This window comes from Mytilus californianus, unplaced genomic scaffold, assembly GCF_021869535.1.
Source record: "Mytilus californianus isolate M0D057914Y unplaced genomic scaffold, xbMytCali1.0.p SCAF_3, whole genome shotgun sequence".
Classification (NCBI taxonomy): Eukaryota; Metazoa; Mollusca; class Bivalvia; order Mytilida; family Mytilidae; genus Mytilus; species Mytilus californianus.
This window is the reverse complement of record NW_026262679.1, coordinates 79,576,316-79,603,715: the sequence shown is the minus strand read 5'-3', so window position 1 is coordinate 79,603,715 and position 27,400 is coordinate 79,576,316. Positions and strand designations below refer to the sequence as shown.

At 31.7% G+C, this 27,400-nt stretch overlaps 2 protein-coding genes and 1 long non-coding RNA gene across 6 annotated transcripts in view; 1 reads left to right on the top strand and 2 right to left on the bottom strand.

Annotated features, from left to right (window-relative positions):
• Positions 1-6,591, bottom strand: part of LOC127735134 (G protein-coupled receptor kinase 5-like) — a 43,115-nt gene extending 36,524 nt beyond the window's left edge. For all 3 annotated transcript variants that reach the window (XM_052245220.1, XM_052245221.1, XM_052245222.1), the window contains exons 1-3: positions 6,398-6,591; positions 2,870-2,965; positions 1,057-1,169 (exon numbers count right to left, since the gene is read on the bottom strand). In XM_052245220.1, coding sequence (XP_052101180.1) covers positions 1,057-1,169; positions 2,870-2,965; positions 6,398-6,449 — 261 coding nt within the window. In that variant the 5' untranslated portion in view covers positions 6,450-6,591. The remainder of the gene's footprint in view (positions 1-1,056; positions 1,170-2,869; positions 2,966-6,397) is intronic.
• A 4,802-nt stretch (positions 6,592-11,393) lies between these two features.
• LOC127735140 (uncharacterized) lies at positions 11,394-15,413 on the top strand. The gene is made up of 5 exons (XM_052245228.1): positions 11,394-11,493; positions 12,599-12,629; positions 13,656-13,805; positions 14,333-14,614; positions 15,050-15,413. The coding sequence occupies exons 1-5, from the start codon at positions 11,491-11,493 to the stop codon at positions 15,196-15,198; spliced, it is 615 nt and encodes a 204-aa protein (XP_052101188.1). The 5' UTR covers positions 11,394-11,490; the 3' UTR covers positions 15,199-15,413.
• A 2,407-nt stretch (positions 15,414-17,820) lies between these two features.
• LOC127735146 (uncharacterized) lies at positions 17,821-27,190 on the bottom strand. Of its 2 annotated transcripts, XR_007998138.1 has the most exons (4): positions 27,061-27,190; positions 19,836-19,905; positions 19,298-19,384; positions 17,821-18,104 (listed from the first exon to the last, which is right to left on the bottom strand). It is a non-coding gene; the product is annotated as an uncharacterized LOC127735146 (long non-coding RNA). The 2 variants fall into 2 exon arrangements; XR_007998137.1 differs by lacking the exon at positions 27,061-27,190 and having other exon boundaries at positions 19,836-20,029.
• Positions 27,191-27,400: the final 210 nt, after the last annotated feature.

Here is a 27,400-nt window from a genome sequence, read left to right as displayed (position 1 = left end):
CCATTCTTCAGAAATCACAATAATAAATGCACGCAATATATATATATATATAATTTTTGAATTTACAGTTTACAATTCAAGAACAACTTCACAGCAAACTCAATTTACTCCAATATTCTTTCAAACAGAAATATTGCATTACTCTGATCATGACAAACCTACATGTACAGTACAACTCAAACCTGATTAAAATTTCTTAAAATATTGAATGAAAAGAAAAGATATAAGTTGATTGTACATGGAACAAAAGTACAAGGAAGTAATAGCCAATATATAAAAGGAACAGCCCTTTATTGCTCTGACACAGTTAAATTTTAGGGACTAAGCTTTAAAATTTCACTCCATGTGAAAATTTTGCATTGACCATAAGGGAATATTCTGTAAAAGGTTAGGGGCCCAGCCAAATTTTCAGAAGCATTGGCTACTGGGCCCCTGTAAAAGATTATTCCCTGAGTTTACTTATGGCCTTCAAGGATGTAAACATGTAAATAACCCATATTTTATGTTTCAGTAAGACCAAGATAGCATCTAGCATTGACTTAAAGGATCCTCTTTTTTATATTTATTGATAACTATTACATGTGCATATGGATATCTATGAAAGATCCTGTGAAGGTACAAGTTATCAATAAATTGTATATAAAATTGGTGAAGTTCTCCTTCAAGGTTTATTGCTTATGTTCTAACAATATCTGACAGGTTATAAAATAGCATAGATGAAATTTAAAGCTAGGTACATTTATGCTACACATCTCTGGCTGTATAGAACATATTTATATTACAAATTACCACGGTTGATTACAGGAAATGTCAACAAGGACATAACATAAAATAAACACTATGAAATTCTATGTACATGTACATAGGTAATCAGAATTCATGTGTGTTGAAGTACATGTATGTCAAATCACAGAATTATATATAGATATTCAATATTGAGGTCAGTCTAATAGCCTGTTTCCCTAAAATCAAAAATAAAGCACAACCAATTGCTCTAAAAAGAACCTACATCCTAAGAAATTTTGGACACTGTGATCATAATAGAAAGATATTTACCACTTGGTCAAGGAATTTGATGGCTTTGGCAAGCTCTGGCCTTGTGTTACAATATAATCTAAATAACTGGTTCCCTATTGGTTGCTGCTCCACTAAAAACTCATAGGATATATCTGAAATTAATAATTAAAAAGAAGTTTGAGGTTATTGTTTCATTCCTTTGAGAAATTTCAAATTTAAGTCTTGTCTGGCCTAGTTATTTCATTAGTTACAACCATTTTTGGTAAGCTGACTCCAATGAATATTCTAATCTACTTAAATTTCTATGCTTTGAAACATTGTTGGACTATGGAACTACTAATTTATTCATTAACTTACAGGGCTAAGCTTGTAGCCCACAGGGCAAAATTGTTTCCTACATGTACAAATGTACATGTATCTCCCAACTTCCGGTCAGTGTCAAACACTGCCTAAACAAATACAATGACGTCCAACTGCAAAACTATTTTTTGTCTTGGTCTTCAGTCATCCAACCTTTTTGTCACATTTTTAAAGAAAAGGATTTCTTATAAATATGATGTAAAACTAAAATTTAGGCCAGAAAACATTTTTTCATTCGTACCCTGTGTATTGAAACTTTCTGGATATATTGCAAAGAATACATCATGTACATGTACCAAAAATATTTCTAGGGTTTTGTTACAATTGAGCCAGACTTGATTTCAAATAAATTGAGAACTTTATTGCTGACCGGAATACATTTAAAAAATTATTCATACATTTTCATAAAGGAACAAGTTCAAAAAGGGTTAAAATTGGCCCTACGAATTTGATTTTTTTTTAATCAGGCCAAAATACTACAAAATTTCACATAGAAATAGTTGTGAAATAAATATTAATACAAAATAACTTCTTTTTGGCACATCACATTAAAAATGACCCCTCAAGTATGCCTTATTTGTGTTGAAAAATCATTTTTTGGTCAAACTTTCTATAATTCTAAAAGTTTTTAACATAATTTACCTAGGCCACCACCCTTGATCCAGAAAATGATTGTGTCTCTGGATTCATTACTATCATTGGCAACTTCGCTACAGAACATTTTGGATCCTTGGTGGGGGCCAGGGGTATCCTCAAGCTTTTATGTCCAAAAAATGCACAAAATCATTGTTTTTTGACAATTTAACCAAAATGTGCTGACTTTGAAGCTTAGAATGTACTCTAATGAAGAGATTTGTTTAACCGAGTAGTGAGGCTTGTGAACTATATCCATTTAAGAACCAAATTATGGCCTTTTTGATATTAAACGATACACAGGGCTCTCACTAAGACGAGTCCATGAGTCCTGGACTCATGAACTCATGAAAATCTGTCTGGACTCGTCATTTTCAAAACTGGTGAGTCCAAAGATGCATGAAGATTGTAAAATGATGTATCAACTAAGCACACATATCCAAATTTTAGATATGTTAAGAGGAAAAGTTTTAATTTTGATGTCATTTTCTTGCTTTATTTTGTCATGTAGACTGAAATTATAAAGCAATAAAATTTCTTCTCATTCTTGGACTCGTCATGGCTAAAAATGATGAGTGCCTGGATTCACCTTCAAAATCCCTACTGAGAACCCTGTGATACAGTTGAATTTTAAGGCCATATTTAGCGTAAAATGAACCTTGTCTTTATGGTATTGCTCTATCCACATACCATGTATACTATCTTCTTGTATCAATATAAATCATGTACATTTTATATGTTCTTCACTCAATAAAAGTGCATCATGTGCATGTTGATTTGTACATGTACATAATCATAAGATTTTATTTCTGACTTTAAAAGTTGAAGATTTAAAAAAATCAATTAGAGTTTTACTTACGTATGTCATCTTTTTTATGTAAACATTTTGAGATGTGTGGGAATTTCAGTATCTGTTTCCATTTTTTACTCTTGCCTTTTCTTTTTCCTCCTCCGCCTGTAACGTATATGATAAATACATTAATAACATTTATAATCTGGCTTACAATGTACATGTAGGCTAGGTTGAAATAACTACAACTTGTTAAAATACTGCTGGTGTTAGCTCTTTGGAGATAAAGAAAACTTACACATAGAGGCATAAGACTTGATGTAAGAACTACCTCAAACACTGTGACAGCAATGTTTGTTTTGCACCAGACCATGGTACATGTATCAGTAGCTTTGAGCTGTCTGACAATTGCCAGATATTGAAACTGGAAATAAAGTACATGTATATACTTCTAATCTTGTAAAGATTTTACCATTTCTTTACATTACCAAAATATAATTTTACATGTACATAAAAATGCATCAATGTATTACAATTGGTAGGATGAATACTAGCAATAACTATATAAATGTATAACATGCATTGTTCATACATGTTCAGGTAATACTCAGCTTAAAAATGTCATCAGGAAAACTTGCATGGAGTCTACGTTTACATTTGTATTATTCAAACTGATTCACCTTCAGTATAAATTAAACCTTCTTTTCCCATTCTAATTGTTTTCAAATAGTCTGTGGTCAATGAAGCGGCTTTTGCCATCATTAAATTTCAATTGTATGTCTATCATAGATATACAATATTTAAAATCACTGGTTTTAATCATTTTGTTCACATTTAATCTCGGTTTTATGTCTTTGTGTATACGTAACAATTGTTGCATTGGAGCCAAGTTTTGCATTCAACATGCATGACATGATAATATTTTGTACATTTCTTCAATTTTAATAAAATATTTTGTTGTTGCTACATGTACATGTACAGTACATTGTACCTTAGGCTAAAAAAAATATCCTTCATGTTTTCCGTTACATTTTTGTACCTTGTAAACTCTTCAAATTTGCTTACATGTATATGTAATTGTCATAATCTACTTTGCAGTTAAATAAGAGTGCCAATATAAATTTCAGTTTTAAGTCTACACCGTAACATGCAAGTAGAAGAGCAGTAACATTAAACAAAACATTACTACCTGCATATTGTCAGCTATGAAAGAACTTAAGTTCAGCTAGATGTTATCAGGGTTCTCACTAAGAATTTTTGAAGGCGAGTCCAGGGACTCGTCATTTTTAGCCATGGTGAGTCGAACAGTAAGAAGACATTTTATTACAATATAATTTATCCTTTTAGTCTCCATGACCTAATAGAGCAATTAAATGACATTAAATTCAGATTTCTTTTAAACTTTTCATATAAAATAATGATATGTGTGTTCAGTTTAAACAAAATTTTTAATCTTGATGCATCTTTGGACTCATCAGTTTTGAAAATGGCGAGTCCAGACAGATTTTCATGAGTCTAGGACTCATGGACTCGCCGTAGCCTCAGTTATTAAAATGCATGCATTTCTTTCAGTATTATCTTTTATGATTGCAAGGGTTATATAAGGCCCATTATGTTATTGTATCCAATATAAACCTATACTCGTTCTAATAATATGATTGAAATTGTTGGTGTTTGTTTACATAAAACTGGAAATGAGACCATTTAACTTGCAGAAACTACAATACTATTAATTTCATTTTGAAATGTAATTGAATGTTATGTAGATTCATATTGATGACTGATTTACTATTTTTGAAAGATTAGAATGCAAAATTAAAAGACTTATCACTTCCTGAGAGATAAAAATTGATATTTTCAAACTGTTCCTCAACTTAAAGCAGGAGGTGCACTATTTTTGGCCAATCAGGTGATGATTTTTATATTTGGCTATTAGAGTTCATCACTGCCTGAAAATTTATTTACGAAAATGGAAGCCATAAATTCATGAACCAACAATGTTAAAATTTGATGTGTGATTTCCAGAACCAAACACAAGAGACCTGTTACAAATTAAATGAAGTATGATTTACCAGTAATGTAACCAGATGGAATATAAAATCTCATATGGTTAAAGTCTGACCCTTATATTACATGATACAATAAATAAGTTCAAAAACATGGGCTTATTTCCTACATTGTAGGTGAATGAATTTACATATATTTATTTAACTTCTCACAACAGAATGAACTGTTTAGATGTACATAAGTACATGTTTGTACATGTATAGTTACCATCTTCACTAATGTACATGTATACATGTACATATAAATAAATAACAGATTTTTGTCCAAATGTTTTCCCTATTAATTTTTTGTTTTTTCTCTCTTGAACTGAAAAAAAATCGTTCCAGATTTTGTCTTAATGATATGCACATTTGACTTTTCTAAATACTATACATTTTGTACATTTTTGTGTATATGCAGTTAGCAAAGAATGAATTTTAATCTGACATTTAAGATGTTTGTGTTTCCCTTAGACTGTTTTCCTCAATGTGCTTCTGTCCCATCAGATATTTCACTGTGCATGCTATTCTATTATTTTTCAATGCTGTTAATTTGTTCAGTAAATTTGAAATCTTTCAATATTTACAATTATTACATTAAAACAAATGAACATGTACAATGTAATTGCAATGAAATAAATGACAGGATTTCCTAGTCACATAAAAAAGATAAATTTCTCTTCTCTGACATCATAAAACAATGGGTGCTGTCAAGATCATCTGAATGATGTACAAAAATGAAGCAAGAACGATAAGACGTAGTCCCTTGCATTGGTGTAAAACTCAATGAAATATTAAAAAAGAATATAACCTAATCCAAGAATTCAAATATAAAAAAAATATTCTTCAGCTCACGAATGAACAACAGAGATAATTAACTCAATCAATTTACACATTCGTGAATTGATGTGTTTTACAGTCACTTGTTGCATTTTTTTCCACATTTGAATTCTTGGGTTAGTTTTGAAGCACCTACAAAATCATCATTAAAGATGTAGTGATCTGTTGGAGAGTTAAATTTATTCACTGTTAAGAATATAACCTGTCATCACAGGCCAATTAACTCAATACATTGCTAGTTTGCAAGCATAGCCTAAAATCTTGACCAGACACTGGTTTGTGGTCTATCTTATCTTTTGTATACATCTAGTCACAATTATGCATTAATCATTATGCATGCATTTATTATGAAATTAGCAAAAGGGGGTTTTCAAGTTTCCATTCCATGAAATATATAATTGAAAAGAACAACATTTTTATCTTTCTTTTAATTACATTTTTTTAATATTGGTCAACTGAAATTGACGTCTGCATACAAATGTGTATTCCGAAAAGCCATTCCGAATAACTTATACACCATACACACATATGAAAACATAAAATTTCTTGGGAAAATTATATGCATAGTATATAAGCATTTGTGAAAAAAATGAAGTTCTTTTGTTTTGAAAGATAACAGTGCTACACAATACCGATAAATGTAATAAACTTAAAAATATAAATTGAATGAATATTATGACAGAGAGAAATGACAGTTGTGTCGATACTTTACCCTCGCGTGCTTTTAAATACACAGTATTTGCAACGATGTTTTCCAATTCCATTTACTTATTGTTTTGAGATAATGGAGATCAACAAGGGTCAACTTCGACCCTAATTGAGTCCACTAACTCGCTATAAAAATCCCAGGGTGTGGTAAAGAAATCCAACAATATGGCGAACATTCAGAAAATGAGAGAGTCGTGTGATCTGATTGGTCAAAATAGGTTTCTGTCGACGAAATCGATGAAGGCAAAAGAAAGGGAAACTACTCCTGTTCAAATAATAATAATCGATTAACATTGATGTTTGTCAACATAGATTTAAGAGTAGCAAATTAATGTGTTGTGCCATTTTAAAAAGGAAAATATTAAATACATTATCTTGTATACTTTTGATTAAATGAAATTTTATTTAAATTTTTATTTGTTTTTGTTTTCAGTATGACAAAAGAAGTGTGGAAGTTAATTAAGAAATTATTTATTTTTTTTAAATTTCTATGCCTAGGCTTTGCTCATTTTTTTAATGTGTTTTCAGTGACGTCCGCTTTCACACCCGCTGTAACAACAATGTCTTCAATGACGTTCGCGTGTCGGTGGGTGTCTTCAGTGACGTTCGCTCTTTAAATTGCTCGTTGAGGAAAACGGGATTTACAAAAAAATCTTTGTCCATTATTGAATATGTAACATTTAAAATATAATTGTTGAAACCTTTTTTATCCTCCAATTAGTTCTATGTATACACATGATACAAAATACATATAAGAATTGAAACGATAAGTGTAACATTTAAATCATTAAAAATATTAACCATTGAAGTTCTTAGATATTTCATCAAACTTTCTATTTTACAGGATGATAGAATAGTTAGTTCGGACTATACGTCATGAAATCGGAAGTCCATTACTCTAGTAATAGTAATGGACTTCTGATGAAACTAGTAAGACAAACCCCGGTCCGATGGCATTCATGTGTATTGGCATTGCTGATAAAATGTGAATAAGACTATCTAAATAATATCAACATAACAACCTATATAAAATAGATCGCCAGTGAGAAATGGGTTACTGATGTTTTTGACGTTAAAAAATGCGAAAAAGGCCCTGAAACTATTTCAGTACATATAGAAAGGGTTTTAAAACATTTTAAAAACTAGCATATACGTTAAAACATGACCGAAATTCCGTGACCATCGTCCCATTTTATCGGCCAACTTTCGGTTGAGACGAAACGTAACACCAAGCCGACTACATCATTGTGTGATAGACTTTGTCTTTTTTTGTAATGATGACAATTTTATAGAGACAGAAACAACATATGTTAATAGACTGTAATATTTTCTCAGATACAAGGGAAGAACCTTTTAACCATGTTGATATTTTGAACAATTCTTTTAAAAGTTTTAATTCGGATGACAAGTTAAACTTTATAATGAATTGTGATGTTACTCAAGTTTGATAGCAAAGACATTGCATCTTATGTTAGACGTAATAAGACAAATTTCTAAATTTCAATCTTTTCTGAATGTATTAATGAATTTTAACTCTTATGTTGTGTTATTGCACTACTGTCCCACGCTAGGGGAAGGTTTTGGTGCCATCTAACTACTTGAACCCCGCCACATTCTGTACGTGCCTGTGCCAAGTCAGGAGCCTGTTATTCAGTGGTTGTCGTTTGTTGGTGTATATCATATTTTTTTTTTCGTTCATTATTTTGTACATAAATCATACCACATCTTCTTATTTTTATATTTAACAAGTATTTAATAAAGAGAGAGAGAGAGAGAGAGAGATAATTTGTTCATCAACAAAGATTTTAATAAAAAGAAAGTTTGTTATCTCCCTTTGAATAGTAATTTCAAGTACAAATTTTGTTATGTGCCTATATCAATATACCTATCCTGATCCAGACATATGTCATGTAGAGTGTTTAATCAAACAATAAATGATACTAAGGCTTTATATATTTCGCGCGTCCGAAGAACTTCTCTTGATTTACACTATAAAAACATCATTTCAGTTTTGTGAGCACAGACAGACTGACTACACACTGACAGTTGACTGAATTGCAATAAACACCGCTGGTCAAAGTTTCGTAAAAATCCGAAAATCAAATATCTCCCAATTATGATTACCTTGCCTGTTTTTTATATTCCTATTGGATGTACATGTGAACAAGAAGTGCTTTTCATCATCTATTTCACCTGAATTGCACCATGAAAAACATTCTTTTGGAATGTTAAATAACTTGATATGCTTTGGAAAACATATACGTCTCAAGTTATAAAATAGTAGTTTATTCATACTGAATCCTCCTTCAAATATTATTATAAACATTTTCAATTCTTCTCCATTGACAGAGTAGTAAAGCAATGCAACAGTATCAGCCTCGCAACTTACTTATAAATGACGTAGTTACAAATTATAAAAATAAAGATTCAAAACCGAAAGATAAAATTCTGATAAAGGAAGTATTTTGTTCGCTGGAAAAAAGTTTCGGAATAGCACCATTAATTTGTCATAATATCGGGGAAATTGGCAGTATTAAACAAATACAAATATTACATATTCTAAACTAACAAATCAATGACCCTCCAGCTAACAACTACAAAAATGTAACCATATATTGTAAGCTTCAACTATGAATAAATACATAATACTACAGGATATATGAAAATTTTAGGCACATTAATAAAAAAAAAGTAATTTAAGTCCTCATACTTAATTGCCAGAATTGGCTTTGTTTTATGCACAAACCTGTGCAGTTGAGAAAGGGTTAAGGCTGGCATGACATAAATATATACAAGTTAGATGCATTTTGTGTACAATTATGGCTTAATAAATAAACATTAAAGATCTTTTAGCCAGACGCCATTCGATGTATGCATTATTCGCTCATTTTATATTTCCAAATAGATTAAAAGTTTAAACTACATGGCCCCGGCCTTAAAAGGAGATTGACCAGATAAAAAGTAGACGGCACATACATTTGTTTAAACCACTAAATAACAATACTATCAAGTGTTTTTCCCTTTGGCAATAAATTTCCAACCCATAAGTGTGTTGATTTTTACTAGATAGATTTATGTTTAACAGTCAATATAAAAAAGAAGATGTGGTATGATTGCCAATGAGACAACTCTCCACAAGAGACCAAATGACACAACTATAGGTCACCGTACGGCCTTCAACAATGAGCAAATCCCATACCGCACAGTCAGCTATAAAAGGCCCCGAAATGACAATGTAAAACAATTCAAACGAGAAAACTAACGGCCTAATTTATGTACAAAAAATGAACGAAAAACAAATATGTAACACATAAACAAACGACAACTACTAAATTACAGGCTCCTGACTTGGGACAGGCACATACATACAGAATGTGGCGGGGTTAAACATGTAAGCGGGATCCCAACCCCCTAGCCTGGGACAGTGGTGTAACAGTACATCATAAGAACGAACTATAAAAATCAGTTGAAAGAGGTTTAACTCATCAGATGGATAAAAATATAAATACTACAAATACAAGTGGACGTGGCCGGGTACTTGTACATCCAAACAACAAAAAGACACTAAGTACAGATCTGAGAGTACTCGCAGTTACTGACAGCTAGTTCAAAGCCACTAACAACTAATAAAAAAAAGACTATTTTCACCACGCACGTCTATATATGCTGTTCCTATATTCTTATAGATATAGAGGGGCATATATAAATTATTGCTGTTTTTAATTTAATATCGTATGGATGTGACCAAAACACATCAAATAAGCAAAAAAAAACAACGTTAAGATATTAATGAATATTTAAAAAAAATGAGCACATGAAGGAAGGAACATGTTCAACCTAGCCATGCCACATTCTTTATGTGTCTGTCCAAAGTCAGGAACCTGTAATTCCGTGGTAGTCGTTGGTTACTGTCTGAAATATTTGTTTTTTTCATAAATCAGGCTGTTGGTTTTCTTTTTTGAATTGTGACACATTTTGTCATGTCGGGGTCTTTTAAAGCTTAGTATGCGGTATGGGGTTTTCTCATACCTGAATGACATACTGTGACATATAGTTGCTTCCATCTAAATTATTTAGACTCTGGTGGATAGTTGTCTAAATGGTAATCATACCACATCTCTTTGATTTTTCTAAGATTCCTTGGATTCAGTGAGGGTCGTATAATACTGCCTCCACCAACCCCAGTAACTGTCGTATAATAAACGGCCTCCGCCAACCCCAGTAACGGTCGTATCATACTGCCTCCACCAACCCCAGTAACTGTCGTATAATAAACGGCCTCCGCCAACCCCAGTAACGGTCGTATCATACTGCCTCCACCAACCCCAGTAACTGTCGTATAATAAACGGCCTCCGCCAACCCCAGTAACGGTCGTATCATACTGCCTCCACCAACCCCAGTAACTGTCGTATAATAAACGGCCTCCGCCAACCCCAGTAACGGTCGTATCATACTGCCTCCACAAACCCCAGTAACGGTCGTATAATAAACGGCCTCCGCCAACCCCAGTAACGGTCGTATCATACTGCCTCCACCAACCCCAGTAACGGTCGTATCATACTGCCTCCACCAACCCTAGTAACGGTCGTATCATACTGCCTCCACCAACCCCAGTAACGGTCGTATCATACTGCCTCCACCAACCCCAGTAACGGTCGTATCATACTGCCTCCACCAACCCTAGTAACGGTCGTATCATACTGCCTCCACCAACCCTAGTAACGGTCGTATCATACTGCCTCCACCAACCCCAGTAACGGTCGTATAATGTACTGCCTCCACCAACCCCAGTAACGGTCGTATCATACTGCCTCCACCAACCCCAGTAACGGTGGAATAATACACATGATCTGCCTCCTCCAACCCCATAAACACTCACACACATAGAAAGGTTTAGAGAATATTAAATATTCAATGAAATGTTTACAGATTTAATCAATGTATTCCGATACTAAGTTTGTAATTGAGCACTATGAAAGCGATGGTGCATATACCAATTCTAAAAAGTATTTAAATTCTTTCTGTTGTCTTTGTGACATAAGCATGGGTCACTAGTTAAAGATATTCGTTGTATCCAGGGACTTACACAACAAAAAATGGTAAGGAACTGCTTTTCAAATTATATATCAAATCATTCTTTCATATTATCTTTTAATAGTAACCTTTTCAAATGAAGATATATTACATGGTCACTCTGTGGAATTGCCTCCGAAAACCTCACCCAAATTCGATATATAAATGTTTCATTGTTTAAACAATTAACCGACTTGAATTTACTACTTTAACGCTTACAATATATGATCTAATTCAGTTGATTCGATTTGTTATATTGGCTATAACATGTATAAGGTTATCTGAATTGACTCGCCAGAGTTAATTTGATACCACTGCATGAAGCAATTGAAATTAACCCTTTTAATTCAGGTAATTGTTTATTTATCTTATTTCTAGATTAGTTGTTTTTACTCATTTGAACAATTTGATCTCAATGGTGCAATTGAAATGATTGAGTCAATCGACCTGATCATGGCTTATCAAACTAGACAACCCTTGTTTAGAATAACACAGCCTACAATTCTATTGATTCCACTGCAAATGGCTATCTGAACACGAGTGATCTTGTGGATCAATGACAAACCGGTCAGCCTTGCGGTTCGATTGACTCTGGACAGTTACATAACACAATTGATACAACTGAGTCAACTTTAATGACCATGCAAACTTAATGCTTCATATAAAGCATTCACTAGATCAGTCAAAATATGAATCGAACCAAATGGAATATATCTGAACGGCGGCAACTTTCTTTCACATCCGACATCCATTGACTTTTTCTAACTAAGAGGTGAATATTAACATGAAGAAAATTAAGATAATGTTTCAACAAATTGAAACATCAAAAGTGAAGCAATACTTTACCCCCACTCTCCTTTTTAAGAATATTTAATGAAAACAAAATGCAAGAATTCATTAGACATCGTATATATGAACTTTTAGAATTACATTAAATTCACGATTTTACTTGAAACTGCCACTTATATACCGATATATGTTATAGGCATTTTTTCGGCAGTGTTCAAATCTTGACCACTCGATTATATGTTCCGTCGCCACTGATATGCCATTAATACTTATAGTATCACATTATATGTTAAAAAGTTAATGTTTATAAGTCACCAGTGCTCATAATTTCTTTTTGTATAGGAGGACGACGTTCCAGAAGAACACAAAGAGCGTAAGTAGATTGAAATAGGACGATACCAGGGTACTCCTCCACACCTTAGACTATGCCAGCAGTGTAACTCTGGTAATATTGAAGATGAAGTTCATTTTTTCTTTTATTGCACAGAATATAACGAAGGCAGACACCATTTATATCACATTATTTCGGAATCATGTCCCAATTTCATTAACTTAAATTCCCAAGAGAAATTGCTGTGGCTGCTGTCTTCTGAGAACCAGTCAACTGTATTAAAAGAGTTGTGTATTTACCTGGTTAAACACTGCAAATACAGATTTATATGACATGTTTCGCATAATTAGCAATTGTTGTTTTTCAAAAAAAAAATATTTGTTAATTGACCGTATTCAGTTTCTCTATTTATTTTGTTCATCTGCTTCTGACACGGGGAGGATTGCTGTTATTGCCTATCGCACCGTCCCTTGGTGTCTCCTGCAGATGAACAAATTTCCATCTTTATAGATAATAATTTAAGTTTGTTCAAACTTTATTATTAATATTTTTTATTTTTTTTTTATTTTTGCACTGCTGGACATAGAAATAATAATGGTAATAAGGAAGGAAGAGGGAAAATACTCAACAGTACTTTTAATGTATTTTTGTTATTAATGCCATTTTCATTTGTCTATTATAATATCTGTCACGTTATATACTGTACAATGTCTCATGTTTGTTGCTTATACTATCATAATTGTTAATTGTAAATGCCCCCTGTGGGACCCTGATCGGAATAATAAAATATTTGATTTGATTTGATTTGATATAAATTTGATTATTGGTTTAAAATTTTCTCAAATTCACGAATGCTTACAAATTCTTTATGTTAATATTACTCGTTAATATGCAAATATTTGCGGCAAAATATGTATCACTGGGACAGGAGCATGCAGATGACGCGCAAAAAATGCGAAAATTAGTTAAGGCGTGTATCGTTATGTTCAAATCCATACTTAGCCTTAATGTTAGCAAAATCACTTGCAGTTTCATATGTAAAGATTATTCATTATATTATTTATCCAGGTCTTGAACAGTTGTTCTACATGTACTGTCATCCAGACTCTGGGTTACTCACCAAGGAGGGTTTTATCTCTGTGTTACGTGGTTTACACCTTGATCCAACCAACACCTTTATCGAATCTATATACGCTGAACACAACAAAGACGGCAATGGTATGTACTGAAATAAAGAAATTTGATAAAAACAAATGTGCATAGGTGTGAACATCTTTGAAAAAAAGCAGGATTTTTTTTCAGAAATATAGTTGATCGACCAGGTTTTGACATAAAATCATATGTTTGCTTATCATGTATGTACTTTAATTAAAAAACGCATTCACCAATTTTGGGCTGTTTCTGATCAAGCTTTACTAAAAATAGTTTCCCATTCAAATGTCTCTTCGCTGTTATACATCTTTATATGATTTGTTTATTGAGAAACGAGACCAACGTTTACAAGAAATTACCAGTATAAATTCCAAGATATGATCCCTGTAGATATTTCCATCACAATTGAACTATAACTACTAGGAATCATTTTCATACGGCTACTGTAGAATATTTAAGTAACTTATCGCAATCTCAAAATAAGGGGTGAAAAATTAAGAGTGGAAGAGGGGAAACGACATTTACCTGAATAAAAAATACAAAAAGGTTGCAAATATGTATTTAAAAATATATGTATTTGTATTTATTTGAAGACGATGGAATTAGTCTTTACGAATTCAAATCATGGATGAAGAATAGATGGAATACTAAAGATGAAATGGAAAACAGATTATTTTCATCACTGGAAGTTTTGTTCTCACGATATTCTGACAATCCATCACGTGATATGAGAAATCTGAAAATTCCACTCAACGATCTCATGGATGCTTTGCAAAACGCAGGTAGCGAACCTTTAAATAAAACGGAAGCTGATCTTATTCGAACAGAGCTTTCCGCAATAGATACATCAGGAACTGGAATATTAGATGGAAAAGGTACGAACAAAATGTTCATTAACTTATCAAGCCGCATTGTTTTTACTTGCTAATGAAGTATATATAAACAGAAAATTAAGAAGATAGTAATTTTCAAAAGTAACCCTGTATCAGGACCAAACACGTAGGAATATATTGTATGATTGGAAAGCTTGTTTGAATATTCTGTTTTGCCAGGCAACCAAAAAGTCTTAATGTGCAATTTCTGTTAAATCAAACATTCCCAAATTTTCAAGTTTAAACGAAATGAAATTGTCTTGCTCTTGAATGATAAAAATATGCAAGAACTTATAAATAAATAGTTCCTCATCAAACGTCCACTAAGAGGTCGATATCGTTGTATTTAACCCCAATAAATATCCAGAGTAAAATATTGATATGAAGCAGCAACTTGCAACCTTTTTAGAAGTGAAATTGTATCTTTATTCATTTCAGATTTGGTAACCTTTCTACACGGAGAAGACGAGACGTTGTCAGCTCGAGATAGTGTCCGGAAAGGATTAGCAACGGCTAGAGGTGGACCACGACAAATGGTAAAAAGTACTAATGAGATTGAAAGAACGCCAACAGGGGACCAGTATTAGTTTAACCAAGCAACATAAACTATTTTCATGAGGAAGTCTCATTATACCGTTGTCAATTGTCAAACATTTATCATTGAAAATTACACGATGAAAGCACTATAGTGTGTATTTTTGTGTCTTATAACACAATCAATAAATGTCAAGTATATATTGCAAATAAAGCCCATAAATTACTGAGTTGCTTTATACAAAGCATTCAGTTCTTGGTAGACGAATATACTTGTTCAGTGTTATAATCAAGGAAGATATAAATATAAACTGTGTCCCGTATGTTATGTAAGCATCCTTTACCCAGACAGCCTAGCAGACATGCGTTTGCAATATCAATTCACTGGCAAACCTCAATATATTGCAACAATATATCTTAACACTAGGTGTAATGCTTTTTTCTTGCATAGTATTACACGATAAATAAGCGCATACAGTTTCTTCAGACTTGTGACAGTTTGAGAGCTTGACATACCACAACAGACACCTGTCTACATATTGTTGAAGACTGTACGTTGCCCCCTGGATGTCTTTTCGTTATTTATGTCGTTGGTTTTTTGTCTCATTGACGTTTACCCAACATCTATTTTTATTTATACTTATTTTACTGTGTTCCCGTACAACAGTTATTTTTATTGGCCTAAAGAATAAACAAATTGTTAGTCTAAGCGATAGCCTGAAATCTAAGCTTGCACTCGAAGCCATGCATAGACTGAGATGAAAAATGAAAGTCAAACAAACCAGTTGTTATCCAAAAATACAGTTTATAACTGGTATGATTTTGTTTTGCTTAAAAAAGTAAACATCAAATTTTGGGGGCGTTTATATCCATTCCGATGCATGCTTGTGGTTAACAAATCACCACCGGTCCAACAGTCCCAAAAACTGTTGTCCTGCATGCTGTACAAGAAAGATGTGAATATTGAGAAAAAAAAGTTTCCAATATTTATTTAATATAATACAATTATTATTACTTCTAAAAGAACTAAATCGTTTCTGTTGGTCTCAATCACGTTAAAATGCAAACGCATGAATTTTTAATTACTTCGAATTCAATCAAACATAAATAACATTTCTGGAGCGTTGAAATATTTACTTAAAAGGAATGATGAAATATGTACATTTTAGAATATCCTCTCGATTCATTACCGGGTTACTACTTAAAAAGTTAAGCTTTCAACGAAATAGGTTTGGGGGTTAAATGGCTTGAAACGAATATTTCAAATATTTGCACAACGAGAAAGGGCATAGGAGTCTAATTTTTATCAACACAATACTGTTCTTTTTGGATTTTGAATTTAAAAAAAATTATCATGAAAGTTTGGGTACCAAAATCAATGATAAATGCAATCTGTTTAAAATATAGATCAAGGTCAGCAAAGCTTGAACACAGGATCTGTATTTTAAACAGATTGTGATAAATGGGACGACTTTTCCTTTCCTATCGATAATTGAATTTATTTATGGTGATGTTCTGTTAGCTCTTTTTCATGAAGTGTACAATTCTCAGTTTTTTCGATATGGGCGTGTTTACAGCACTTCAATGAATATAATATCTCTATTATCAAAAACAGAAATAAAAAGATCCTACATTTGTCAAAACATTTACAAATTTGTTCACATTATAAGTTTTATTGTGGAAGGATATTTACATCTGCATGAGTCTATAAAAAAAAATTGAATTCAGAATTCCGCTTTTTACGGTACTGAATATTATACATACAACTGCCTTCAAATCTGTGTTACGGCGTTCAGCAAACAACAATGAATTAATGAATCAATTCTTTCTGTTAAAATTTGGTTGAATATATTTATTGGTAATAGTTATATTGATACTGCTGATCTTCGATCACGGCGTTTTTTTCTTCAAATAACATTAATTTGTTTATTTATAGGTTGAAGAAATTATAAAATTTTTCTTCTGTTTTTGTGCATTTAATTTCTGTACAGATTGTTACCTGATATCGTTAAAATCATATCTTTCTCTTCTTAATTCTCTGTTTATGACGATGATATCTTCTATGAAGCACAGTTACCGATATTAGACGGTGTAGAATCGCATGATTTCAAATTAGCAGTTTGTCTTTAGTAACCTTGAATATTTTTTGATGCGGTATGTTATTGTTTGTAATTTTTTTGTAGTTGTGTTTTGTTATCAATCAAGTTGAGAGTTATGAGAACTAATTCCCTTTTAATTTTTGTTGTTGAACATTCTTTCATCCACCTTCTGTTAGTCAACTGGTCATGGAAAGAGGGATGATTGAGATTTCAAAAAACTAGTTTAACCCGACTTACATTAATGTGGCTATTATAAGTCGGGAACCTCATCGATGGTTATCTTATATTGTGTAATATTTTAGTGTTGATGGCAAATCTTTGTTTTTTATTTAATTTCAAACTCGGGACGAATCAGTGCTTGTCATATCGTATATACAATTATTAATCCTTAATAGCATAGGCGGCAATAAAAAAAATGTCGACGACCGAGACAGACTTGACCATAAAAAAAAAGCATACAGACAAGCAAACAAATAAGATGACATCCGTCGTGTTACTCTGGTTAAATTTGTGATGGGCCATAAGACATTAAAATGTAGCAGATTGATATAACCAAGCACAAATATAACAAACAGATTGGTTGAAGACACAGATTTTATTTCACAATTAGGTATAAAATGGCGAACAGAAGTTATGTAAAACAATGAAGGGTTTGAATAGTCAAACAGTTTTTAATCTGGGAATACATTCTTTGAAAAGAAGTCTCCGGGAGTGTTAATGTAACAAATAAAGGTATTTTGTTAACGAACAGATTCAAATAATGGAACAAAGTTTACAGAAGGTAATCTAAACTGACGGTGAAATCTTTTTTAACACACTTTTATCTTTCTCCATGACTGTGCAAGGTACTGCTTGTTAACCTGTAATAAAAAGAATACGTTAGAAATACATGTTTAGCGAGGAAAGAGAATGTTGTATAAACCAATGCATAAGCATAAGTTTATGTAAAATATTTGCGTTAACAGGATTTTCCGACTGTTATTGATGATTGATTGGACGGCGGACTATCGGTCGGGCAGGCGGCTACATCTGTTTCTGTGTAATAACTTAGGAACTGTTTACCCTTTTCAGATTTTGATACGATGTTGATGATGACAAGTCAAGTTCGATATTGACAATTTTCACTTTTGTTGTTCGGGAGTTCGGTAGTTATGATTTATTGGGAAAAATGGTACTTTGTATCGTTTATGTTCAACAATTTGAGAACCGTTCAACCAATGCTTTTTCAAATGTTAATATGTTGTCACTGATGGCAAAATGAAGGTCAAGTTCGATTTTGACGATTTTAATTTTTGCCGTCGTTGAGTTATAGTCCTTGATTGATTGGGAAATAGTCCTTTCCGTGCAATTTTTTTGAGAAAAAATGAAAAAAAATGCTGTTTAAACTTTAATATGTTGTTACTGATGATAAAACGGATGTCAAGTTTGATATAGACGATTTATACTTTTGCCTTTCTGGAATTATGTTGCTTGATTGATTGGAAATAGGCACATAATGTAAATTCTGTGCGATAAATTCAGAACGCTTGGCAATCCCGTTCAAATTTTAACTTTTTTCTTTTGGCATAATGCAGGTCAAGATTCGTTTTTACGATTTTCACTTTTGTCGTTCATGAGTTATAGTCCTTGATTGCTTTTAACAATGACGCTAATATATGAAAAGAAAACTTCGGTTTTTCATATTTTGACAGCCTCTCGTTCTTTTTAATTATTCATTATAACATGTGTATATACAAATGACATTTACAGGAAGGCCAACTTATACAGTGAAAAATAAAGTTTGCTTTCAAACACTACTAAGTATTTTAATATGTTATATTTTGTAGGAAAATTTTACAATAAATACATTATTACGTTTTGAAATGCCAGGTTGTTTTTATTTTGTTTTTAAGAAATTATGTAAAATGATCATATTTTATCGTTTTTTATTTGAAGTAATACTGTGGACAAGCTGGAGCAAATTGCACGCCAAATTCGGTCCCTGTCAACATACCCTTGAAAGCTTTTCACGTTGAAATGGCAAATGCAAAATTCAAATAAGATAACTTCTTACCTTTGATGTTTGTGAAAAAAGTTGTTTAACCAGCGATTCTGTTTCCAGTGAAGTTAAAGAGGTTTAAGAAGTACAGACCTCCGAGGACTACAAAATCAAATACAAAATATTATTATTAATAATAATAATAATAATAATAATAATAATAATAATAATAATAATAACGAGAAAAATTATAAAGTCTGAGACGCCGTGTTAAACGTACATTTTTGCGTAATTATTTTAAAGTAACTAAGATTAAACTTTAGTTAGATTTCATACTTATAAACATTTAAAAAGCCATAAACTCAAGATTCCCATTTTAATTCTTAAAATATCATCTCTCAAATAGATTTATTCTCGTAATTTTAACAAATGATTAAATAAATAAATGACAAGAATCCTCAGCTACTGTATTCTTTATATTTGACTTGAGATCTTTCAATCTTATATATAACAAACATTCTTGATACTAATGCGATTTCCTTTGTGATATTCTACAATCCCAACCACTTTCATTATTCTAACAATATTTGAACCTAGTGTAAGATATACTCACGGTAGTTAAAGAGTCTAGCCTGTTTCAGACCCTGGTAACTATTGGCAGCATAGTTTGCATAAGGAGCCACCTGTCTTGGTTGTTGGTATCCGTAGTTACCAGGTAAATAAGCACAGGAAACCAGTGCGATGATGCAGGGAAGGATCAGACAAATGGCGATTTTTGTGTTCATTTTGAAGATTGACTCTCACAGCTAAAAGGGATAAATAAAAAAGAAATTAAGCATATTTTTAAATGGTTATTTTGTTTAGGTTTCATGCATTTGATTAAAAGATATAAATATTTTTCTCATTTCAGAAGACAAGTGATATAAAGATGAAAATGCAATGCTCATCGCAATCATGTTAACACACAATGATCATATAATAATTTCTTCTTGAATCATAAATAGAAAAAAGTGCAATAGTAAAACCCTTAAAAAATCAGTAGTCGAAAATGCGCAAATAATCACATTATCGAAAAGACCTTTGACATGTCATTGTATATAAATATCCATTTATTCTCATCCCGCGCACCAAAATATTTATCATTCGTTTAGTTTGCTTTTTTTTCGTCAGTTAAAAGAAATAAAAGAGATAGATAACCAAGGATTTTTATTCTGTCATTACTCTAAAATATTTCAAAAAGTCCTACACAAACCATTTTACAAACTTACCTAAAAGAACTTAATTTGAAAGTGAATAGTACACGAGTTGTACATGTATTTATATGTAACGTAACTTCCCTGTTGAACTGAAGTCGTAAGAAATTATGTCTGTAAATCGACAACATTACAGAATGTCCGGACAATAACATTACCGCATTCGAGTGTTTTATGTACCGCTAATGCAAAAGAAATATTTACAGTGAACCTTATTTTATGATGGGAGGATGTGTTTGAAAAAGAATGAAGTGTTTTATTATAATTCTGTGCTTACGATTTTTGAAAATGTAACACTGTTAATACATTAATTACTGCTCAGTTTCATATTTATTCATTAACACTGTCATATCTTTTACTACCAAACTAACAAAATAATTCGTACTTTTTTTTACCGTTTTTTGTTGACGTATTTATATATATATATATATATATATATATATGTACCAACGAAGAGAGTGGTTTTTCTCATATCGGATATAACAAGACTTGATGCTAAAATATAAAATATTTGACGGTTATCTTTATCAAAGTGCCTATAAAAATGACACGCAGCATACTTAAATTTGCACGTTTTCGAATTTCTCTTTTTAATGGTTTTAAACGAAAATTCGATTAAGTTACCATATCTTTAATTTGAATTTCACTTGGAAAAAGTTTTCACAAATTGTAAGTTATATTAATATACGAAAAACTGACTGCTTCTTTCAAATAGTTTAAAAAAACTCTGGTTACATCCCTGGGTTATATGTCAATGAGACAACAACTCAAAAACACACAAAAAAAAAGAAGAAAACAAACAAACAAAAGACAAGATAGGATATTTTCAACAACATACAACTGTTTATACAATTTGTCAAGCTCTTAAGGGGCATTAGCTGTCAAATTCACGTTCACCGATTTGACTCAAATTCTCATATTTGATTTATAACATACTAATACATATATACAAATTACAAAAACTCCAAAAGAAATAATTTATAATTCATGGATTCTTTATAATGGATCAGTATTTCGAGTGTATGTTAGACTAGACCCCAACTATTTAACCATCGAGATGACCTCCGAAGAATGCCGATTGTTTGTACGACTAGATATAAATAAAAGCATAAATATGAATATGAAAAAAACAAACAGACACGAACAATCGTATAACAGCGATTTTTCGATCTGTTTGATTTCGTGTCAATGCTTAAAAATATATGTAAATCATCGTTTTAACTGAGTAAGAATGATTTTTTTTTGTTTTCAGAATCGGTCAACGAAATGGATCTACACCGTGGCTCCATAGTTTCACTTTCCACTGTTGACATTATTTTCTTTTCAATAATTGAACATGATTAACACATGCGTAACCGAGGGTTAAATTGAAAGTCTGATGAATACGTATTCAAATGAGTTGAACTATTAACTTGCAAGCTAATAATACAGTATCGATGTTTTTGAGCATATTTTGACAAAATGGAACCAAAGTGACTACTAATAGCGAAATATTATGCAGTCACAATTCTGCTTTCATAAATGTTTGAAACAAAGAAAATCGTATTCTATGTTTTTGTCAAAATTGTAAGATAGATTTAAAACGTCCGATGACTTTCGAAATGGTTGAATATTTTGCTGTATGAACTTAATTTGGAATAAGATATAAGAATTTGAGTTAAATCGGTGACTAGGCTACGAATTTGCGCCTTTAATCGTCCTGATTATAGAAAATTTGTGAATAAATTTAACAGACATTATCAAAGATCGACTAAATTTCCTAAATGTCGAGGTTCCTGACTGGGGACAGATATGTACACATTTTGGATGTTAAACTAGTTTAAAAACACTTTGTCTGACCTTTCCAGAAAAAAAAACGGTTTGTGTGGACCAAAATTATATCATCCGTTTTATTTTTTCAAACTATAAATTGGCGAATTAGGGCTCTTTCCGAAAAATACTAGAGGCAACGATTTAACAACAACAGTATAACTATAGTCTTCGTCATTAGTCTGAAAGCCTCCCCAGACCACCACAACAAACCCAACAAAAAAAAAATGGGGGAATAAACAATAGAAAGACTAGACGACAATTTGTAGACTTGATCGCTTAATAAATAACATTACAATAAAAACCTTAGTGTGAATTAAAAGAATTCCAGCAGGCGGAATCATACTTCCCAATGAATTTATATTTATGATGACATTTAGAGAAATGTTGACTATATTTGTCTCATTGGCAATCATACCATATCTCCTTATTTTTATATTATAATAACTATATTATCCCTTCTACAATCCACCATATGTAAGTTACAAGTTATGATGTGTATTTGATATGTACTCATGTGAAAATTTTGTTTCCCCTGGTTTCTATTTTCTCTCTCTTAATTAATACCCTATACAAACCATGTTAGTCGTTACAGTTTTTTCGTGGTTAGTTACTTATTCAAAAAGCGTTATTTTCATTACTTTATCCGTCACAACGTATATCTTATCACATATTATCGTCAAAAGGAAAAGAAGGTACTGTTTATAAAGAAGCGCTTTATTTCAAGCATTCCGAACGAAAGTGGGCGGTATAAAAAGCCCGGTGTTTCGAATAACAATTATTTGGCACGACAAGTTAAAGGGGGTTAACTAACCTCTAGTTTAGAAACGCGGAGTGTAGACAATTCAAATACATTAAGTTGACTCTATAAATAACATAACTGAGTTCAGAATGAATTATTCGATTAACAGCTGCTTATCATCCAGCAGAAAATACCATAGAATATTCAAGACGATAACATGTTGATGTCATGGAATAGGATCCCAGTTACAGGATACCAGTCCAGTACCAAAGAATGAAGTCCCTTAATAAATCTACCATCTTTTAAATCAGATATTGTACCGAGACGAAAATTATGTAAATATGCTTAAATTTAGTATATCTAATGGGTATTCATTAAACTTTCAACTTCCTTTAAATTTTCAGTGTTTCTGAAATGTATAGGGTGGATGATTGTCTGGTTAATTGATCCAAATTTTATTTTCATTTTATATTAATACTCAAAACAGTATTGCTCTCTTAAATGCCGGTCATGACCTTTCAAGAATTCTCGCAGAAACCACGAAGGGGGTTACTAGTATGAGAAAGTAATTAAAATTTTGTAGTCTGATATAGAGAATAAAAAATCTGCCACTCAATTTGGATAAAATTGCATTGACGTTCCTGACACGAATACACATAGTGCTCTATACTATACTTGCACGTGGGTCGGATTTTTTGACGTGCTAAATCACAATATAAAGGTCACAAAGCAGGAGAGAAATATCTATTTAGAGTGAATACAACTACTTGGTTCTTCTGTAATATAAAATATCGTTTTCACATTTAAAACCGATATTTTTGATTTACTAATTGATAAAAGAGTTAGCCAGTACCAGATCACATGAAATCACTACAAGTACTTAAGCAGCTATAGCTGAGAGGAAAGATAATACTTATGAATAACAAGTTTGTCTTGACTTCCAATGACATTTCAACAATGAAGACCTCAAATCCATTTAAAACGAAAGTTTTTTTTTTCATAATTAAGAGAATTTAGCCGGGTATGTGATGCGTTCAACTAAGATTCAAAACTTTAACTTCTTATAAGAATTCATACTTCTGATTTAACAGCAGTTAATGAGGGATTACAGAAGAAATGTTACAAGATCTACTATCTCTATTAATGGTGTCAATCAAATGTCTTTGTTTTCTTTTAAAAATTCCAAAGATTTATGTTTTGAAATCAAAAAGTTTTAATTTTGTAACTTTTCCACACGTTTCCAACCCTCATGTTGAATTAAAAAATCGTTCCCATAAAGTCTTAAAAAATATGTTGTTGGTTAATGAAAGAAGAAAAAAGGCGTGCTTCCATGGTTTTAGAAAATAAAATTATAATGCCAGGAACCGCACTCACAAAACGAAAAGGTACTCAGAAGAAAATAATGTTGTAATCCAGGATTTTCTTCAATCTCGTTGAACAGATCGCTCAACATACCATTGGCATAGAGATGAACACCACTTGTGCACCGCTTGTTGTTGAATGATTTCTATACTCGTATGAAGCAGAATTAATCAAAGGTTATCACTTCCGCTGGTATGTTGGGAGTTCATGTTTCTAAGATGTATTTTAAATTCGTTGTACGCATACGTCGGATTTTGTTGGTACTTACACTTGTCACGTTACTTTGATTTGTCTCGTAATGTTTTGTCAATTGTGTTTTGTCTTAATTGTGTTTTGTCTCAATTGTGATTTGTCTTAATTGTGTTTTGTCTTAATTGTGTTTTGTCTCAATTGTGCTTTATTGTGTTATATCTTGTAGGTTCGTCCATTTGTTATGTACTAGTAAACATAGAATTCTGAATTGCAATGTATATAAGATTGATGCAATATTATTCAGAACTACTTTCATACGTCTTTGAATATATATACATGAAATCATTTTGTGGACCGGAAACCACGAAGCTTAGTTAGTTACCTCGGTTTTAGACCTAACTCCTCTATAATTGTCATTATAAGGCTCGATTTTCTAAAATCATTTATGTAGACCAAAACTGCTTATGTATATACATTTTAGCGAATGCATTTTAATTTTTCGTTTGAAAGGTCTAATTCATAACGTAGTGTTTTTCTTTATTCTTTTCTAAAATTTATCTTCATTTCTACTTGCATAGGTTTTGTTCTGTATTTCTATATAGGGACGGTTTGGTATGTTATTGTTTAAACTTATTTGTTAGATCATTTTTGAAATGTTTGTTCTGAAGTGCTTTGACCAATTTATTTTTGTTTCTTTGATTGATTAAGATGGTTTGTATTGCATTATTGTAAAGTGGCCTTTGGTCCATTTTTTTTCTTTATTAGTTACGTTCTTAAGCTTTCTACTATTGTTTAAAAATTGTATATTCCAATCTTGTTCGTAACTAATTAAGTTGGGTACGATGTCGTTTAGAACTATTTAATGGTGGTTTTAATGAACTTTTATTTCACTGAGAAACGTTTTGATGAGGTGTTAACGTTACCAACGTTTTGTTCTACATTAAAAAAATAATTTCTTCAAAAATGCGAAAATATTGAAAACGAATATTTTATACTAAGATAGAACAGTCTACCTAATCTGGATTTGTATAAAAAAAAATATCTTCAGATTTTTCAATAATTGTGACATTGTCATCATCAAGTCACTTGTTTGTATAAAATGAGGACATCAATTTTATTCATAAGGTTGACCCGGAACAAAAGAATGTAACAGAAAGGTTGGTAGAGACAAATCTTTTATTCACAATTGTAATACAAATAACATCTATAACGTTTGAGTACTGTCTAAACAAACAAGGCATTACAGTACAGACAATTTTGATTATGGAAATACACTCTTTGAAATGATGTTCATCAGGACTGAAGTTTTTACACAGGGTATTTTATTAACAACTGAGTGGACACGATGCTATAAGGTATTCTGATCTGATGTAAGACGTTTGACACTCTGGTATACATCTTTACCATATAACTGTACAGCATACTGCTTGTAAACCTATAATGAAGAGTATAACATTTGAAACATATTGAAAGTTATTTGCATAAACAGTAAATCAATTTTCGAGTCCGTTTATATTAAATTCACTTGTAACTTACACCCTTCCGGAGCACCTGAGATCACCCCCAGTTTTTTGGGGGGTTCGTGTTGCTCAGTCTTTAATTTTCTATGTTGTTTTGTGTACTGCTGTTTGTTTTTGTTTTTGTTTTTCTTTTTAAGCGTTGTCAGTTTATTTTTCGACTTATGAGGTTGAATGTCCCTTTGGTTTCCTTCTCCTCTCTTTTACGTGTAAATTTCAAACTTATAATATAAAGAATATTTAGAGGAACGATCACTTTTGCAGTGAAAAAATTGAATGTGTCTATGAACATACACTATATTATAAATTTTTGATTTGATAGAAGCATTAAAGACACATTAATTTCAGTATAACGTGACAAAGAAGCCGTTCTTTTCCATTTTAAAAGAAATTGTATAAAATGCATAGATTTTCATCTTTGTTTATCAGTTTAAATACTGAGGTCAAGCTTCAACCAATTACATTCTTGTCTGAATTTTAAGTCTTTTTTTACCCTTCTATAATATTTTTAGTCGGAGCGGAGTAATAATATAAAATTCACTTAAATCAACATACCTTATAAACTCATGAAAATGTTCTCTAACCAGCAATTTTGTTTCCAGTGAAGTTGAACAGGTTTAAGAAGTATAATCCTCCGAGAACTAGAAAGTAAAATGATAATAATAAACATAATAATTGATAATGAAATTAATGATAATGATTATAGTTTATAAAATAATATGAATATTGATAATAATACTGATAATGCTGATACGTAATATAAAACAAAATTATCGTTAATAAATTGAATTGAATATATTTTATACTTTAAACCTTTGACGAAATATCCCGGCTATATAATATAACTATATATTATTTGAGTATGATTTGAACCCAGTGTTACTCGTACTCACGGTAGTTAAAAAGTCTAGCCTGTTTCAGACCCTGGTAACTATTGGCAGCATAGTTTGCATAAGGAGCTACCTGTCTTGGTTGTTGGTATCCAGAGTACCCAGGGTAATAAGCACAGGAAACCAGTGCGATGATACAAGGAAGGATCAGACAAATGGCGATTTTTGTGTTCATTTTGAAGATTGACTCTCACGACTGAAAGAACATAATTTAGAAAAAAACATTAATATTTTCCAGTGGGTATATTATTAATTAAAAAGAAAAACAACAACAAATACAAAAACAAACCAAAAGACAAAAGTTACCGTCACACGAAGAAAAATTACAATAAGATTAAAAAAATATATGCTATAAATGAAAAACAAATTTCAAACATACCTAGAAATATTAAAGTTGAAAGTGAATGATACAC

Coding starts and splice junctions, on each gene's coding strand:
- LOC127735140 (XM_052245228.1), top strand. Junction 12,630..13,655: donor TCCAGAAGAACACAAAGAGC/GTAAGTAGATTG, acceptor TTATTTATCCAG/GTCTTGAACAGTTGTTCTAC. Junction 14,615..15,049: donor TGGAATATTAGATGGAAAAG/GTACGAACAAAA, acceptor TATTCATTTCAG/ATTTGGTAACCTTTCTACAC.